The 20,717-nt window shown below is 34.2% G+C and overlaps 2 protein-coding genes across 2 annotated transcripts in view; one reads left to right on the forward strand and one right to left on the reverse strand.

The window, feature by feature from the left end:
• The window catches only part of LOC137404679 (sialin-like), a 150,817-nt gene that overhangs the window by 51,524 nt on the left and 78,576 nt on the right, over nucleotides 1-20,717 (forward strand). The gene's annotated exons all lie outside the window — the stretch shown is intronic.
• On the reverse strand, nucleotides 8,303-20,391 carry LOC137404104 (sialin-like). The gene is made up of 8 exons (XM_068090258.1): nucleotides 20,207-20,391; nucleotides 18,820-18,988; nucleotides 15,739-15,960; nucleotides 13,445-13,594; nucleotides 12,782-12,914; nucleotides 10,084-10,234; nucleotides 9,769-9,859; nucleotides 8,303-9,254 (listed from the first exon to the last, which is right to left on the reverse strand). Exons 1-8 carry the CDS (start codon nucleotides 20,389-20,391, stop codon nucleotides 9,093-9,095), a joined length of 1,263 nt encoding a protein of 420 aa, XP_067946359.1. The 3' UTR covers nucleotides 8,303-9,092.

Consider the following 20,717-nt stretch of genomic DNA (forward strand, 5'->3'; position numbering starts at 1 on the left):
TTATTTCTCTCTTAATTTATTTCAATTACACAAAACACTTTTCTTATGACATGTAGTTTGAAAGTTAGAATGGCAAACGTTATTATAATTATGTTAAATACAAATCAATTTGTAGAGTAGTACAGCTAGTATATATAAATATATATATATGTATATATATATAGATTATCTGATTATATATATTATAGATTATATATATATATATATATATATATATATATATATATATATATATATTCCAAAGCAGTGTGTTAAAGCTGATGATCTGATGATTGTCTGCGTAACAGACATGAAACTAATAGTAATGAAGTTGTTTTTTATCTAAGGTTTTACATGAATAAATTTTATATATATATATATATATATATATATTCATAGGCTTACACTAGTGGAATGCCTATGAATATATATGTTACAGCTAGTATATATAAATATATATATATGTATATATATATAGATTATCTGATTATATATATTATAGATTATATATATATATATATATTCCAAAGCAGTGTGTTAAAGCTGATGATCTGATGATTGTCTGCGTAACAGACATGAAACTAATAGTAATGAAGTTGTTTTTTATCTAAGGTTTTACATGAATAAATTTTATATATATATATATATATATATATATATATATATATTCATAGGCTTACACTAGTGGAATGCCTGGCGCTGCACGAGTATCAAAAATCAGCCTATAAACAGTGATAGCAATGCCACACTTATAAACTCAGCTTATAAACAATGACACTTGCCATTAGCCTGGTACATTGCCAATGGCTAATTTAAGTAAGCTAGTATCTACAGCTCTTCCAAATACATAGAATAACCTTGCGCCGTAATGGAGAGCGGTAGTGTATTTTCACCTACATAGTGACATATATTGCCCAATGAATCCATCAATCTTACAGACCTAAATTGGGAAAGCATTTGCCTGTTGAACGGGAGGTTCCGAGATCAAATCTTCTGCAATACGGGTTCTTCATTCCAAGATTTTAATAGCTATAATTGGAGATGGCAGATAGTAGGTTTGCATTGTAATAGCTGTTAAGAGTAACTTTAATCATAGCACTTGGGACAGCTCATCATGTCAACAGTTTTAAATCATGTTAGGACACAAAAGTTCTTACAGTCTTCGTAAGTCTTCTTGACTGTCATAAAAAATACGTATGTGATATGATGTCTCACCCCAAAATAGTACATTTTGCTCACAAATTAAATTTTGAGTTGAAACAATAGTCATGTTAAGTTGCTTGTGCCGGTTTTTAAGTTTTGCTTCCAGCTTTAAATGAACCTTGCTACATCAGTTTTAGTAACTTCTCAAGCAATTTCAACCATTGGAGAGCAGAGAAAACAACCCTAGAACTTCATGAAATAAAGAAATACACATGTTTGCTTACATATTATTCTACCATAGCAATGGCACTTTTAAAAAATAATTTCTCCTAATTATATATTTTCTAAAAGCTAAACTTATAAGTGATGTCATGAGGTCATCAGATAATGTCACAATTTGTTGACAGAATTACAAATGGCTGCCCAAAATTCCTGTGATGGAACAGATCAGAATGATGTTCTTTTATGATTAGTCAGGGATGACCTTACTACTAGTAGTATGTTTAACTTGGAATAAGGTATGTAATTTAACCAACAAATATTTCTCATAATAAAACTTGACAAAACCATTACATTAGAACTTATAATTATTCAATATTATATTATTAATTTATTATATATCGTATTTTAAAACCAGTTTTTTGTTATGAACTATTGCTTCAGGAATACCAAAATATCTTCTGAACTATTAAATTTCAATATGTAATATAACATATAATATTAAAATAATATATAGTAATAATTCTGTAGTATTAATTATTTTTTATTAAAACTTCAGAAGATGGCCTTGGCACTAGCACCGCCCACAGTAGAGAAAAAATTGCCGTGTTTAAATCAACACCAATTTACGATAAATAATGCTGAATAGCATTTTTTGCTCGTAAAATAATGCTGCATAGTTTATCATTAAATATAATATTAACTAGCTGTACAACCTGGCGTTGCTCAAAAAATAAAAATTTTTTAATATTTTTGAACATAAGTCATTTCCACACTACCCAGGAGGTAGACAAATATCGCATTACCGTTTTTTTAAGGTGGCGAGTTTCCTAGTAGACATATAAACCAAAAAAAAATGTATACATTTTCATGGTAGTTTTATGAATGTTGATATGCAGTGCATAGAGGCTACCTAGATGTTGTCTCTGATCAGAAATCACTCAAGCGTTTTAGACTTTTTATCTAACACGCTTTGGAGTCAACCTCGCTCGTAGAATGTTCGATTGTTGTATTAATCTTTTCCCTTCACCATTACCTTTTCCCTTCACAGTTAAGACTTTATTTTTTCTATTCGTTATAATAAAAAAATGTTCGCAAACAGATCTGTGATAAAATTAGAGTTAAAAGATGTTAAAACAAAGAGTTAAAATAAGCATTAAATAAAAAAATTTGAAAATATTTATACAAACAAAGAGAACCTTTTTAAATAGAACTGATTGAAGAAATTTTTCAATTCAAAGAAACAACGTAAAAATCATGAATGAAATGAAAGTTTTGTAATATTTGTGGAAATGTCATTTCCATACCACCCAAGAGGTAGACAAATGGCGCATTAACCAATTTTTAAGGGGGCGGGTTCCCCAGTAGGAATATAAACCGTCAAAAATTTACACAGTATCTAATATCTCAAGAGTTTTATTGTTGTACACGGAGTTTATTACATGACAATGAAAATATAAATTATCTAAAGCATTTCATGAGCAAGGCAGTTTGTGAGTTTGTGCCAATCCAAAAAATTTACAGAACAAATAAGACACCAGTAAAAGTGTTTAGCCATGAAATAATTAGCAAGCAATGATTAAATGTAGACTGTTCTACTACAATGATTGCAAAAAATATGAATTGATAGAAATACGATATACAAAATGAAAAACCAAAAAATTGTGAATAATAACAATGAAAGGTTACTGTTGCTGTGGAAGATATTTTTGAAAACTTGCCAGCACACCGGTAGTGTATCACTTGAGCGCTTGAGGGTAAACAATGTTCTTTGTCTGACAGAATGGCGAGAAAATGTATAGGCCGTTTTTACTAGCTACTCGGGATAGGGCAACATACAACTGTCCATGTAAAAAGCAAGGTGTTAGGAGGTGAATGCCGACAATTTTGAGTGTTTGACCTTGGGACTTGTTGATAGTCAAAGCAAATGACAGTCGAACAGGGATAAAAACTTTCTCACCCATCGCAGCTCCAGTAAACATTGTAGCACAAATAAGATATGGTGATAGATTTTTGATGATAAATCTTGTTCCATTACAAATTCTAGATAAATCCAAATTTCGAAGAAGCATCACTGGGGCACCAACGCATAGTTGAAGATTAAGAGGAGGCATACTGGCAGACTGTAAAGAGTTTAAGAATTCTGTAGGATAATTGACAGAGTCATTCTCTTCAACAACACAGTCTATGCTAAGGAATGAACTCGTAGTCCTAAGAACTTTGTCAAGAAGTAGTTGATTGATGTGGTCAACAGTATTATTTTTAGGTGCCAGAATTACCGTTTCTTTCAGCCATTGGCGCTGAAAATAGTTGTCGAGAATATTGGGGTGCACTTTTTGTAGTAAATTGTCTTCGGTATCTACAATAAACCCAATTTTCAGGAAGGGAGATTAGCCCATTGTTAACTGGTAGCTTTCCATCACCAATATTTAAAAGTTGTACAAAAAACTCCCCCGAAACGTAATCCTCTCGCAGATGCACTTTCATATTTGTCGTTAGTGCACAAACTTCTACACAGTGCCATATGTAAAAATCATTGAAACAAGCTTTGAGTTCATCAGCTGAAGTTCTTCTAGGTATGACCGGTAGGGTTTGACAAAAATCGCCAGCAAGAAGTACACATACACCACCCATGAGCTTGTCACTGTTATAATGGTCTTTAAGTGTGTGATCCAGAGCTTCCAATGTTGCTTTATGTGCCATTGTGCATTCACCCCAAACAATTAATTTCGTGGTCTGTAGTAATTGAGCCAATCCAGTACCTTTCCGAATGTTGCAAACAGGAGTCTCTAAGCGTCCTATAGCCAATGGTAGTTTAGATATGGAATGAGACGTTTTTCCACCTTCAAGCAACGTAGCGGCTATACCTGAAGATGTGACTGCCATGCGACTTGTCAGTTATATCTGATTTCAGCAAGCAAAAGATTGAGCAAAAAAGTTTTACCAGTTCCACCGGGAGTGTCCAAGAAAAAGATCGCTTCACGCTCATCCTCCACAGCTTTTAAAACTTTTCCATAAACTAAAGTCTGATCAAATTTAAGGTTTGGTTCTGTGCCGCTAACAAATCTATTTAAATTTTCCCTGTCATATTTGGTTTCTCATAGCAATTCTGTCTGTGAAAGCAGGTCTAAATCTTTGCATGGCGATGTGAATCCGAGTTGCTCTAGTCTCTTATTAGAAATGGTAATGACTTTGTGACATAACAAAATCAAAGTTCAGTTAAAATTTTTGGCTGTAAAATCTAAAGAGATCTGCGGTTGAAGTTGATTTAATTGTCAACGGATATTTTCACTTATGCTTTCTCTATGATCTAGTCATAATTGTTTAGGATCAGAAAGATTGCAGCTAATAAGAGTAACAGCAAAGAAATTACGCAACCGAGAAGGTGAATCTAAAACTGCAGCTTCCTGAAGAGTCTTGTTCCACTGCCTGTCATCTTTTAGTAATCCTTGTTTGAGACATGCCTCCTAAAATGTTTAGCAAATGATTCCATCGACAGTTCGAAGCAGTTGAAACAAAGTAGGTCCCGTAACTTTGTGTAGTAAAATGCTCAAGTGAAAACACTACGTTTGTTGGATGAACGGTATATACTTTTCCCAGCACATCTGATGCACGTATGTGAGGCCAGTTTTCAACTACGTTCTCTTGTTTTCTAGATTGCCACTTTTTTTGTGCTTTCCACATGTAGTAAGTAGGCATTTGATGATATAGTAGAGTTTGAGACAACATCATTTTGCCATGGTTTATAATATTCTGTTAAAGTAGTCCTTGGTGGTTCTTGTGCACATTGTTCGATGTTGTCCTCATTGAAGTATACTTGCTGTCCATTTTCCAGATGGACGCTAAGGTTTGTAACTGAAGGATGCCTCTGATGAATAGGCAAACCTAAAATTCTCCAAACAGTCTCATTGCTGGAAATATATATACCAGTTTGAAAGGTTGTAACTTTGTTATTTTCTATAACAAAAGCTGCTTGATCACTACCTTTGTGAATGTATTTGCAAATGTATTTTATGGATTTAACCGAATAACAATATTCCACATTGAGATGGGTGAGAAAAATATTTGATAGAAGGGGGCAGTATGGCACAATCTATTTTTTGTCAATTTATATTTTTGTGTCATCGCGTTGAATTATTGCAAAATGTCCTCCCATCCCTGGCATTCATCTTCTATACTGTGGATATCCATCATCAGCAGTTAGAGTGTCATGAATAAGTGCTCGCGGGTATCGTTTGGTGCATTTTTCATTTTTCATACAGGGAGAATAACGATTGAGGTTGCCACATGGTCCATGTATCATTTGCTTGGTAACGATGCTGTACAGAGTTGGGTCCTTTTCTTTATCTGGAATTTCTACGGATATTATGGGGTCGGACAGAACTGAGCGTATTTTTTCTACCACCCATAGAAGATGACAATGAGGCAGACCTTGTTTTTGCCACTCAATTGAATAAAAGAAACATTGAGCATCGCCAATTTTTTTTCCTTTTGTTAGCAAGTTGAGCAGTAGTTTCACTTTTAGCTCAAACACTCTAGCTACAATTTCATCTCTGTCATGAGCTGCTTGTCCATCTATGAGAGCTTCTTTGATATCCGTTCAATTTGGATGTAACTGTCAGCTCTAAAACTTTTTGGTTGTGTCTAATATAAGCCAATCTTTCACTTTCATTGTTTGCGTATATGTCTGTTAGAAATTGATGGAGCAGGTGTCTGCATCTGTGTAAGTGGTTTGATTGTGTTTCGTATCATTATCCTACAAGCATAAAATTCATAGCAGATCCTGTCTTTCTTTGTACTTCATTACCTGTGTTTGGGTCCACTTGCCTAATTGTACGATGATATCCATCTTGTCTTTGCCAGTATATGATTGGGTACTGTAGCGAATCGTAGGATATATGCGTTTCAGAAACTCTTGTAAGTCCTGAATGTCACTTGTGCAACACGATATCTCTCTTATTAAAGTCCTGTCCTACAATAACAATCGCTGGTTCACCTAATTTGGGTGCATTATAGCTTCGTTCATGTTCTCTAGCTGGCTAACTATCTGCACGAATTACAATTCTCAAACTGTCATCTGTTAGATTTTTCATGGATGGTTTAAATTTCTGAATGTAGTCGTTGTAGAGGTGAAACAAGTCTTGCAAATCATGGACAATGCTACACCTGACACCTGAGACATTTTGACATCTTTGATTTACTTCGTCATCAGAATTTCCCAAGAAGAAAATTTGCAAAAACTTATTGCTTTCGTTTTCAGCTGGCCAAAGCGATCCGAGCAAATGATAAATCTGTTCTTGCACTTTCAAAATGGGCATAAAGCCTTGCTCCCGATTTTCTCGTGAATCTCCAAAAGATGTCATCTGAAAACAATTGTTATATTTGCGAATATTAGATGAAAAGTGGTAAGCATATGCACTATTTCCAATAATTAATTTTTGCAATGGTTCTGGGGTTGCAGTAATTATTGGTATTTTGACTTATCCATTAGCGCAACACATGCCTGGAGCTTCGTCATTTCACTTGAGTGCTTGACAATGGTGAAACATTGTATTCATATTTCCTATCAAACAAAAAGAATCACTCTCATATTTAAAGGAGCAGTCATACAAAAATGCTGCATTAAACTTTTCTTGCCAAGATGTACAACTTCTTGCAACAATCTTCTTTCGATTACACACTTGTCTTCATGCGCGTTGTTCGTCAGTCTTCAAAGATCTTACAGTTGCATTCCTCTCTCGATCACATGCATCGAAGTTGTGCTCTCCTTTCTCTAGTCTGTGCTAAGCGTTTGTTTCTTTGCTGTTCAGTTTCCAAGGCTTTAGCAGCGGCTTTTATCAGCCTGCCTTTCTAAGTCCTTCTTCTCTTTTCTCTGATTAATCATGACAGGTTCTTTTTTTTGAAGCATTAGACAATGTGTAAATTCTGAGAATGAATGTATTTAACAGATTGGTAAAAAATATGACAAACCATGGTAGTATTTCATAGTTTAAATCTTATTAGAACAATGTCTGCCAAACTGGTTGAATAAAAAAATTATATTAATAATAAAGATTGGAAACTAATCAAGTAATAATAACAGTGCTGGAAAATGAATAATGTTTAAACTTCAAGCACAATACTCAAATTATGTTTAAAAAGATGCAAGTTAAATTAATAACGATAATGAAAGAAAATTTACAACTTATACAAGGTATTATAAACTTCAAAAGTAAGTTCATAAATGTAATGAAATAATGTAAATCTATATACATATATTTCTCAAAGTACATAAATGTATGTAACTATAAGACAGCAAAGAATAACTAATACTTTTAACCTTACACAATAAATCTTACAGCCAATCTTACAGATACTCTAACAGATAATCTTAGAGTAATATTACAAACTTTTGTTATAAAATGTAAAATAAATTACAAATTACTAATTGATTAGGTTTAGAAGGAAAATGTGTAAGCTAATACATATAGCAAACACTGATTGGAACTTATGTAAAATGCGTGTTTAATGAACGCAATATTCGTCTGTTGAGGAAATAGCGCTGGTTAATATACTGTATTATATCGCTATTAAAACGGCATTAAATAACAAATTGATAAACATTCATACAAAAAAGACTTTTTAATTAGAACTAAAAGAATATATATATAGAATATATATATATATATAGATAGATATATATATATATATATATATATATATATATATATATATATATATATATATATATATATATAGAATATATATTATATGTATATATTATATGTATATTATATATATATTATATATATCATATATCAACAGAGGTCAGGCAGAGGTCTTGCAGAGGTCAATTTGAGCAACTATCTTTGCCAAATTGATAAAGAATTTACATAAGGAATGATTTCCATACATGCAAGTAAAAGGCTACCGATGCATTTTTGTTTCTTTATGATTTCCTTCCATCATAATCTGACTATATGTTAGTTAGAACCATAAAACAGACTCTTATCCTGAACACCTAAAATCTAACGGTTCATATGCTTTATCACCATTTTTAACTTTTCCCCTACTGAAAGACCATTTGAGGAATCTTTGATTCCAACCTTACTTCTGGTTCCCACTTTTAACATGAGCTCTCTGCTGTTTTATTATGACACATGTGTATCTAAACAGACATTTTAGCAAGCTACGACTAAAGCATGCTATGTCTATTAAACCTCGGGTTGCACATTAACATACCGACTTAGAAATAGTCACAAGAGACAGGGTAAGTTTGACAACTGTTGCTATACCTTCTCTCACCATATACTCCTCAAGTTCAGTAGTAGCAAACAATTAACTATGAAAAACAATTAAATTTGAATGGTATTTTATCTGGTATACCTTTTGTTTTTTAGTATTATTATTTCAATGATTATTTTTTTGAATCTTTGGTATTTTCATGTAAATAAAATTACTTTCCTTTTTCAACATATATTTTAGCAAACCCTACTCATTCTATGCGGTCAAAATGTAGGACAGCTGATTTGTAATGACTGATACAAGACAAGCTCAGCTGATGGTCACCTTAAAATACAAGTTTTTTTCTTTTCTTGTTTGATGTATAAAATGTTTAACAGTTTTTACTAATCACTTTTAAACAGCATAAATGTATATTAAACGTCAAAACTTTAGAAGCCAAGCAAGTATAAGTCTAACAGCAGAAATTCAATTCTATCAACTTCATCAGTTATGATAAGTGCGCTGTATGAACATAATTTGTGCATCTTTCATTGCGTCGTCTGATCTCTAGTCAGTTCTAGGTCCTTGCTTTTTTTCTCAGCTGCCCAAGGTTGCGTCTCTCCTCTAGCAAATATGCAAAAGAATATTCCTCCTGCTATGTAAAAGGCACCCCAAACATAGAAGACACTTTTCCATTCCTCAACCGTACCCTAGAATAAATGGTGACTAGAATGAACCTTGAAAAGGCAATTGTTTTTTAATCTTATTAACTTTGTCAATGAGGAACATATTTTGAACCTAACTCTAGAGCTTAGAGATGAACGTCTTAATAAACTATCTTAAAATTGCAACTTTTTGCAATTTTAAGATAGTTTATCTTTTTTCTTTATCTTTTTTCTCAAAACAACAGATAAATTGAGTTGCTATAGAAGATGTTCGTATAGCAAAATACGGTCAAGCATCAGTAAAGAAACTATTTAAACTGTTTCTAAACTTCTAATTCCTCTGCCACGCATTTTTATGCGATAAAATACAAGCATACAACGAACATAAACAGCTTAGAAGCATACAATAAACATATATATCTTTGAAGTATACAATAAATATGTGTAGCTACCATTTTTCATCAGTCTATACAAAGCCTCCCTTGTACAGGCTAGTATCATTAACTAGTATGACATAAAATGATGATTCTTCTCCTAAATACTCCACCATCTTACATACCTCTGGTGTCATGGCATTCACAAGTTTTGGGGCTACCATGCCTGGTATTGCCGCAATGGTATTACTGATTCCATATATCTCCCCAGCATACCTTAAACATCAGGAGAACTGTTTGCAAAATCATATACACAAATAAGCTGGGTGAAGGCTAATTACACTTTTTAGGAAGTTCTAATAATCTGTTTTGAAGCTGCTGCCCCAGATGAAATGCACCGAAATACTTTACTTTTTTAAAAAGCGTCAGCGAATGAATATAAACTAGTGGTGTGTCATCAATGCAGCTCATGGTTGACAAGCAGAACTACCTATACTCACTTAGGAGCTATGTCCACACAGTTAAGCATCCAACCCGATCGACTGAAGGCAGTGAATGCAATAGCGAAAGTGAGGAAGACAACTCCAAGATATTTCTTGTCACATGACAAATAGCCAACTGCGACTAAGAATGCGGCAGGCACAAAAGTAGCTGTAACAAAAGTGAAAAAATTGATCGGCATAAATAAAGTTTACAATAAATATATAATTCCTGTCATACCACAGCCATAGGAAAGGAGGTATATAAAGGGAATAACAATTTAACAAACTGTACAGTACTACCGTTTTCATATTTTTCTTTGCTTTGAAATCATTTTCAGCAAATCTCGCTTTGTCTGCCATTTTAGCATTGAGGCATTCAAATGCTGTTGATTACTTTGTATAAGTGTATAGAGCAAAAGAGATGGGCTGTTTTTATATTTTAATAGCAGCTTGATATAAGAAATTCAGTTTATATTAATGTTCTGTTTTTGTCAATATTTAAACAGTTTTAGTAAAAACAAAACAAATAATTTAGAAGTAATTAACTCTGATGACAATCAAACTATGCCAACAACAATATAATATTCCTTAATAATAATGAACCTATTATATTCCTTGATCATATGAACTTGATAAATTAGGTTATATAACATTACACACATAACCATGCTGGTGGTAGGAATTTTAATTTTGACGAACCTGAAACCATCTTAAGAAAACTTAAACAAAAAACTCAGAAAAAGAGAAATTAGGTAGTAATGCATTTGTATGGCATCCATTTTACTAAAATATCCAAGCTAATAGTCATCTAAATATAGGGGGTCCTCCCATGTTTTGTGACAATTCTGACGACCCGACAGCAGGGATATTTGAAAAGTGACAGATGAGACGACCATTTATCAATGTAGGTGATGAAGTGACAATGATTGTATTAGTGGGATTACTAAAGGTACGGCTACACGTAACGAATTTTTCGTTGGTTCTGAGTTCTGGCTGAAAACACAGAATTATTTGAGCTGTGCATGCCCACCGAATTCATCGACGAAACGCTTTTAACAGACTAAACAAATTCTTAGCGAGCACGATTCTAACAGCTTTAGCAATTAGTATAGTCCAAAACACGTATTGTGACACATAATAAAAATACGAAGGCAATTCAACATGGTGCACAAGACGTAACTGTTTATGTTGGGGTATTGTTGGTTAGCGAGCACGAATCTAGCAACTTTTAAAATTTATGTAGTCCAAGAACATAATGCGACACGCAAGAAAAATATCACGGCAATTCACCAATGTAAATACGATGCAACCAACTTGATTGCGCTAAAGATGGCAACATTTTCTACCACAAAACCTTTGCTGCTAAAAAGAAAATTTTTATTATTAAAAAATAAACAGCTTGTAGCCATAGTGTCCAAAAAATAAATACATAAAATAGCGCAATCTAAGCAGTTGCATCGTGTGTACTATGTTGAATTACACTTATACTTTTATTGTATGTCATTATACGTGTCTAGGACTATACTAATTGCAAAAACTGCTAGAATCGTGCTCGCTAGTCTATTTTCAGTGCAAGAAATGTAGCCCTAAAAACCTAAGACGGCTGTCACTTTTCGTGGGGGTAATCAGCAACGCTCCCAAACATTACTAATAAGTTTGTGAAGGTAGCTGGTTGAGCCATGTTTTTGATTAGCAGAAGTTAAAGCTGAGCAAGTTTCAGGTTTTTAATGCAACCAAGTGCCACCAGAATGGATATTTGTATTAAAATAACGAATGTGAAGAGAGAGGTTGTTTTGGTTACCAACTTAAAAAAGGTGACGACAGTGATTTTAAAAGTGACGACAGTGATTTTAAAAGTGACTATTCTGACGACAACTTCATGTGGTCGGACCCCCAATATATATAATTATAATTGTTCGCATTAAATGCAAACAATTATAATTTTGTCCAAGGACAAATTTTGTCCTTGACCTTAATTTTCTATAGGCAAATAGTAATTATCTGTGTCATGAAAAAATTTATTTTTTAATGAAATGAAACTAAGTGTCAAGGTAACTATTTTTGTTGCTATTCCTTTTCCTTAAGTTTCGTTTAGTCTTTAGTAAAATTGCATATTTTAGTTCTTTCAAGACTGATTCGGAGGGAGTTGAAGATGAGAAATTTTAAATATAACATGAAAATAAGTTTGATGATGCTAAAAATCAACATATAATAAAAATCTAATTGAAGCTAACAATCAAATGCTGATCAATTATTTTTAGGGTTAAAATTATATTTTTTGCCCATGGTAAAAATTGATCATTCTGAAAGAGTCAATGCTTTATATTGTACACATCAATTGCTCAAACCTGCCAACCCAAGAGTGGAGCAATGCTTGAGATTTGGTTTTGGGGCAATTGATGTATCAATGATAGTATATATAAAGTTGTGGAAATCAGGGCAACAATCTCACGCATTTCTCACGCATTTTCATTTTTTCTGTGGGGTGATTGCGTGAGTCTCACGCTCAATGCGTGAGAGTTGGCAGGTATGCAACTGTTTGAACAAAGTCTTTAACTATTGAAAAGATTAAAATTACTTAATGATTGAAATTTTTTTAAATTATAATCTAATTAGTTAATTAAAGAAAACCCACTGCCGGTGTGTGACAGTCTATTCTGTACAAACTATAACACTTGTAGTTTGCCACTTATTTTTCATGCTGCTTATAACCTACCAAGTACTGATGCAATCTTCCTTGCATTCCTCGTAGTATCCACATGCTTTCGTCTCAATAGATCTATAACATTGGCAGCTGTGTTTGCCATTATAAACATGGCTATGTGTGGTAAGGTTGAGTAGAGACCATTCTACAAAATAACTATCTCATTTTCTACTGATGTATGCTAGAGTTGAGTATGAACTGGAATGCAACCAGTGATAAAAACATTATCATAGTGTGCTATCAGCGTGTTCATGATATGAAAGACAGGCTAAAAGAAGCTCCTTAAGCAAGATGTAAATAACAAAAATACATACAAGCAAAGAATGAAAATCATGTGAAACAAAACCATAACTATTCATACTATTCCACAAAGCTGTGGTTGCACATTATTTTGTTACTATGATTCTAAATGCAAACTTAGCTTACCAGCAAGAAAATTCTCAAAATATATGATTACAAAAATGATGATATTTGAGAAGGGATATTTGAAAGCTTCGTTCTACGTCCCCGATTTGCATTGTGCTTAACCAAAATTTACACTTCGATAATGCTGTCAAAAACCTTGCCGAGTACCATTAAGTCTTTTTATTAAAAGCTAAAAACACTTGAGTCTAAAACACATAGACTTAAGTAGCACTTAACTTCATGGTTATAGTCTGTCTTATGACAACTTACCGATCTAATATCAAAGTGTAAGACCTCTTTCATAAAAGCAGGCAGCTTGGTTAGGAGAATGTATTCACCAAAATTATTGCAAAAGTGAATGACAAAAATAGCCCAAACAGCTGGAGACTTCATGATATCTAGCCATGGTACCGAGTCATTCTACAAAAATCAAATCATATAAGTGGGGGTACTTTAATTGTAGATACCTCACAATATTTATGGCTTTCTTTGTTTTGAGCACAACAGTTACATCATTCTGAAACTTTGTTGTTCTGAACATGATTGAAGGTTTAAAACAACATCAACTTTTTGGATTATGCAGTAGTAGTAATAGTTCTAGCAATACTAGTAATAATAGTAGTACTAGTGGTCATAGCATTAATAGTAGTAGTTGTAGTTGTAATAGTAGTATTAGTGTTAGTAATAAAAGTAGTAATAACACTGTAGTAATAAAAATAGCAATAACAATGGTAGTAGTGGCAGTAATAGTATTTGTAGTAGTGGTAGCAGTAGTAGTACTAGTAGTGGTAGTAGTAGTAGTAGGAGTAGTAGTACAGACTAAATACAGACACCTAAGTATAGATATCTAAATAAAGACAGCTAAGTATATGTAAAGGATCTGACCGAGTTCCTCTACTTGCTCTGTAAAAATCAGACCACTTGATCACAAAGTAAATGAGTTTATATCTGGCAGCAAATATATAAGTACAGTACAGCTACAGTCGAATATGCAATGAACATATAATTAACTACACATTGTGAGACTTCTAGTGCTGTGCTCCTGGTCATTTTTATAGTGTTTTACATAACTCCCGGATTTGGCTTCACTTCGTTCCTCAGTTGTAGAGCCAACTCAGCAGCCAACCGAAAGCGCAATCAAGGGCGTTCTGTGATGCACGCTTCTGAAGGGTAGTTGTTGTGGTTCTCCTCAGGGTACTCAGTTCAGACTCAGTCTGCCTAGAAGAGAGGTCGAAGCAAGCTCTCAGTGCATCAAAGAGGGCTTCCAGTTAGTCGGTTTGTTCCAAATTCTTTGCCTCCTCCCGCAGAGCCTCCTCTACCCATTGGTCTTGGCTACTTCCTGGAAACGGCTGATGAAGTATTTTACATCTACAATCTGGAGTAGTAGGCTGACTTGACTGGTGAGCCGGGCCAGTTGCATCATCATCTTTTCTAGTACCTTGGCTAGATGATTCGTACCTCTATCCTCGCTCTGAGCATGTCAATTGGCCATCTTGATGCTAGCCTTTATGAGAGTATCTCTCAGATCCTTGGAGACTGGCTGCCCTTAAGGCAGCAGAGGCTCTCCGTGATCAGGAGGTGGTCTCACCTCGGGGTACTCGCTCTTTCTGGAGCTCTTTTGTTATTATCACTAGAACACCCTCAGTTAGAGCATCCAGAAGTCTAATAAATTTTGTGGAGTTGGGTCTTGCAGTCTCACTGCTGCCACAAGTGTAAAGAAACCGACAGAGTTCCTCCACTTGCTCCCCAAGAATCAGATCACTCAAGCGCAAGGCAAATAGTCTTGACTTTGACTTGGCTTTAGTTTGGCTCTGCTCCGCAATTATGTAGGGCGACCTGCTAGCCATTACTTTTGGAGAAGCTTCTGCAGACTCTGCAAGGCCTCTGCAAAGTTTCAGCTGACTGGAGACATTACCGAAGGCTGTGTTTTCTACCAAGTTGTGGCTTGGCTCGGTCTTAGCATCAGTCGCCTTGACGCCGGAAGTCTTCTTACTCTCAGCCCCAACCCAAAACTTATCGTGGGAATATTTTCACCGAGCTTAATGGATTCATAAACACAGTTATGTAAATAATCATTTTGAAAGCTCCTCTTAAGCAAGTATGCAAACATATATCCATTTTAACTTATAGTAAATTATATCTGTAGGCTCTGCTCAGCTCAAAAATTGGGTAAACTAGCTAAAATTTATTAGATATATATAGTATGTAGTACCATAGCAGTTACTGTATGAGCAAGTCAAATTTATTGTTGTTTAGATAAGTTAATTTTTAGCCTTTTAATACTCTCAGTGATAAGTTTATCAAAATGACTGATCAATTAGCAAATGAGTTTGACGATTTATGGAGAGGTTACTAGTAACATCAAGTCTAATGACTACTGCCACCATCTCACTGTAAAACTTATGTAATCATTTTAGAAATACATTATACAAGTTTGTGAGTCATTTGATAATTTTTTTAAATTGAGCTCCAAACAAAAAATTCTATTTGAAACATGGATTTTAGGCTTCAAGCTGTTTACATGTAGAAAATAAAATTTGGAAACAAGACCTTTACTAGTGTACCTTTTTAATAGTGACTCCTTCAAGACTCTGTGCAATGTAAAGTTTCTCTCTCTCACTTATTCTTGGGTGCTCATTAGGAGAGTCAAAGATAAGGAAGTACCATAGAAGACAAACCAGGAAACAAACACCACCGCTAACATAAAACATGCTTGGCCATCCTCCGTCAAAGGCTTCCCATTCACAGAAGAAACCACCAACTCCGAGCATCAACACATTACCAATCTAAAACAATCAATATTCTAAAAACATAGTTTGAATGAATATGAGCTAAAGTAGTATGTTAAAACTACACGTAAGTTTTTTATCTAAATTATTTATTAACAACCAAACTAAAAATGCTAACAATGACTTGCTATTTTGAATTTTGTTAGCAAATTTGATATGGCTAACATCCCAAATCTTTTGTTTTGATGCATCAAAAGGCCTCTCAAACATCTGATCTACTCATCACACTACTATATTTATAAAACAGAACTTGGCTCACAAGAAGGCCCGATCATTTGAAAAAAATTAATAACAAATACAAATCTTGGAACATATTTAAAATTTGATCGTAATCAAGTCCATGTAAACTTTTGTCAAGTATATATTTTATTGGCTCTCCTATCACATCAGCTTTAAAAATTACTTGCAATAGTAATTTCCTTTTATGCCGGAAAGTAGCCATCTCAATTTCTAGTTCTTGCTACTATACTAGAGTTGATCAGCAACCCAAGGTAAAACGAAAGGTACCATAGCACCAAAAAACAAAGAAAATATCAAAAATGAATAAAAACAAAATGAGAAAAAGGTAACAGTGAAATCAAGGAAACAAAAGATGATATATTTGCAAAAGGTTTGATTGTTATTAGCATGCCCTATTTTCTTTTGCTTTTTGCTTCAAACTATAAAGTCAACCCTCAGATTATCAAGTCAACACTCAGACTATAAAGACAACAAATTGGAAGAGCAATCACATTAGTGGTAGTTTTGTGTCGAATTTTAAACCAACAAAAACTATGCCAAGAAGTCTGATTTATATTCATGTTATAAAATATATCAGGCACAGTCAATAACAGTGAATAAGTTAACATATTGTTACACTAAATTCTGAAGGGTTGTAGACAATTATTTGGAGTCAGGCTAGGGAAGAATGCAACGAGCTTAGAAAATGGTTTTATGAAACTAAATATGTTTGTTTTAATCAGCAGAACTTTCCATTCTTTCAGACTTTTGGTAATATTGTATTGTTATATTGTTATAATTTTAAACTCATTAAACACTCTGCTGCCACCAAAGATACACAACCTGCTTGTGAGTAAACTAAGATGGTGTGAGCATCTATTCATATTGTTATACTAATATTATGCATATCATTATTATTCATAGTATGTCTCAACTTTGCCAAAATTGTCTAAAAAGAAGCAATAAAACTTTGAAATCTTTTGCTATGGATGATGAGTAACTCACAATAATGATCATCTAACAGCTTCAGCTATTGACGTGTGTTTCTACTGCTAATGTCACAGTTTAAGATAAGTTAACGGGAGGTTGTGTGGTAAGGAGTAATTTAAACAGCAACTGACTATCAGTTTAACTTATAGCATAGATATCTACACGTAAAACTAAGGATGTGAATTATATTAATCCCATCTATTTAAAGTCAGATTGTGTAAGCATTACTAATTTAAAGTTAGGCCTGGGTGAATTATCTGAGAGCCTGTTAGTTACCCTAGACTAAAAGTCCTGCATCAAGTGGTATGCAAATTGGCTAATTCTGTTTTATATCTGTGTGCTTGTTGACGGTTTCAATTTTTAGCTCATCTGACTTTTTTCTTATGTAGTGCACAACTAAAGATCTTTAGTAAAGGAAAAGTAGTGCACACCATGCCATTATAGTTTATAAGAAAAGTTTAATTAGTGCACCAACAATATGCGTCTGCATGGCATAAAGTGTTGTGTGCCACATCTTTCAGAGCTTTTTAAAAAATTTAACCAACAACACATACTGTTTATTGCGTTCATGGTTGAACAAACCTGAATTTCCTGTAATAAAAATAATTAGTAAAAGTACCAATGTTATATAATCACCATAGAAAACCAGCAAGAAGCGTGAGATATAGTTGGTAACATCTGCACTTAGAATATCTCTATTCTTTTTACTCAACTTGCCAAAGTTATATTTGTGGTTTGCACCTTGCAGATTTTCCTTATTTATGATGCTGACAGTGGTTTGCTACATGACCGCATCTTAAGTTTGTCTTATGGACACAGTCTATAGCCCAATTATATTACTGCAAGTTTGTTAACGAGAACCTGAAAGTATAGCACATGTAGGCATAATATTTCCTACATTGCAGATGTATTGGTACAAGGAGAAGAAGCCCTGAGTATGTGTCATCTAGCAAAGTGGAAACAACAATTTCACTTCAGTTATTGGGTAGGTGAATTCAGTATAACAGAGAAAAAAATATTTAAATGATTACAAATTTCAATTCAAGTCAAAAAACTTTAAATTAAAATGAAATTATTTGTGAAAGATAAAATGACTTATAAAATGATAAATCTGTTTTCCGAAATTTTGAAATGTTCTTATGGTAGTAAAGAGATATAGTACCTGCAGGATTAAAAAATTGAAACCACCAACAAGCAGACAAATTTATAAAACGGAATTAGCCAAATTGCATACCACTTGATGCAGGAATTTTAGTCTAAGGTAACTAAGAGGCTTTCATATAATACACTCAGGCCTAACTTTAACGTAGTAATGCTTACACAAGCTGACTTTAAATAGATGGGATGAATATAATTCACATCTTTAGTTTTACGTGTAGATATCTATGCTATAAGTTAAACTGATAGTCATTTGCTGTTTAACATACTCTTTTCTCCACAACCCCCTACTAACTTATCTTAAACTGTGACATTAGCAGAGGAAACACACTTCAGTAGCTGACACTGATAGTTGATCATTATTGTGAGTTATTCAACATCAATAGCAGACAACTTCAAAGTTTTATTGCTTTTTAGACAATCTTGAAAAGGTAAGTTGAACGTAAAAACAACACATTATCGTAGGAGTGGTCACTGAGTTTTACTAACCATTGTTCCAGAGAAGCATAATACATTGAGTTTACTTCTTTCGTAAGGAGGTGACCAACGGCCCAGCAAGTTCTGCATTGCTGGAAATACAAGTCCTGCAGACAAACCAGCTATTACACTCAATGCAATGACTAACCCTGCAGAGGTGGTGTAATCCTTCCCATTATACCTAAATATAAAAGCCTAGTTATAGTTATTGCTTTACTAGTTAGTATAAAAAGTGACCAATGAAAACAGAAGTTATATAAATAATTTAAATATTTACATATATTAATATCTATATATAGAATATTTATCTATATACATATATAGATCTACATATATATATATATATATATATATATATATATATATATATATATATATATATATATATATATATATATATATATATATATATATATATACTCATGCTACAGAGAGTACTGTTTCGGCTATTGAAACCTCATCAGTGCAGCTCAGAGCTTAGGCAAGGGACACAAATCCCATTACCAATGAGAGTTGACTTCCTGCCATGAAACAACTAAGTTGCCTCACAGACTTTAAGAAAGTCAATGTGCTGGCACCAGAGTGCTCAAATCACAAAATTGATGAGCTTTGCACAAAGGCTAATAGTGCCGCACCTCTCACAGAGTGCTCAACCAAACCGAAGTGAGGGAGCATGTACTCCCTAATAGTTTGTAATTTCATATATATATATATATAAAATTGTTTCCTCAGCCCGTTTAACCCATATTGATGGTAATTTCTGCTCTAACTTGGGTCTCCTACAAGAGACCTGGAAGTTTGAGCCCTCGCCTAAAGATCTTAGCTCTTCCCAATAGCACACTTTTCTGCAACTCACTTTGAGTTGAAAGCTGTCGGTATCTGGGCAAGCCACATTTTATGTGCCGGTGTTATCACGCCCAGTGCTCCAATGTCTACTGGAATTACAGTTGTTTTTACATCCCAGCATTTTTCAATCTCTTCTCCAAGAGGGAGATATTTCTCTACCTTTTCATTTTCTTTGCTGGCTATATTGTAATCATTGGGTACTGCTATATCTATTATAGAAGCGCTCTTGTTCTCCTTGTTCACCACTACTTTATCTGGTTGGTTTGCTAGGACATGCTTGTCAGTTTGGATGTAGAAGTCCCAGAGGATCTTAGCGCGGTCATTTTCATTGACCTTACCAGGAGCTTCCCACCAGTGTTGTGGTTTATTAAGGCCATACTCATCACATACACTTCTATACACAACACCTGCGACATGATTATGCCGTTCAGTGTATGCATTTCCTTCTGGCTGCTTGCATCTACTGATGATGTGTTGGATGGTCTCAGGTGCATCTTTGCACAGTCTGCATCTAGGATCGTCTTTAGTGTGATATATTTTTGTTTGGAGTTGCCTTGTTGGGAGCACTTGCTCTTGGACTGCTATGATTAGCGACTCTGTATTGGCCGTTAAGTTTCTTTTGTTCAGCCACATATATGTCTTGTGAAGATCACCAACCTTAGATATTTGTATGTGGTAAGCACCGTGAAAAAGCTTCATGTGCCAGTCAATTTCCTCATCATTAGGGTAAAGCTCCATTGTCAGAGCAGCCGATTGAAACAACAGCTAAAATCTTGAGCCGAGTGCTCAAACTCCCAGGTCTCTGGTAGGAGACCCGAGTTAGAGCAAAAGCTATCACCCATATACGGGTTAACCGGGGTGAGGAAACAATTTTCTATATATATAAAAATTGTTTCCTCACCCCGGATACCCCGTATGGGTGGTAAATTTTGCTCTAACTCGGGTCTCCTACCAGAGACCTGGGAGTTTGAGCACTCGTCTCAAGATCTTAGCTGTTCCCAATAGCGCACTTTTCTGCAACTCACCTGAGTTGATTGTTGTTGGTATTTGGGCAAGCCACATTT

The sequence above is a fragment of the Watersipora subatra genome, chromosome 9, assembly GCF_963576615.1.
Source record: "Watersipora subatra chromosome 9, tzWatSuba1.1, whole genome shotgun sequence".
Taxonomy (NCBI): Eukaryota; Metazoa; Bryozoa; class Gymnolaemata; order Cheilostomatida; family Watersiporidae; genus Watersipora; species Watersipora subatra.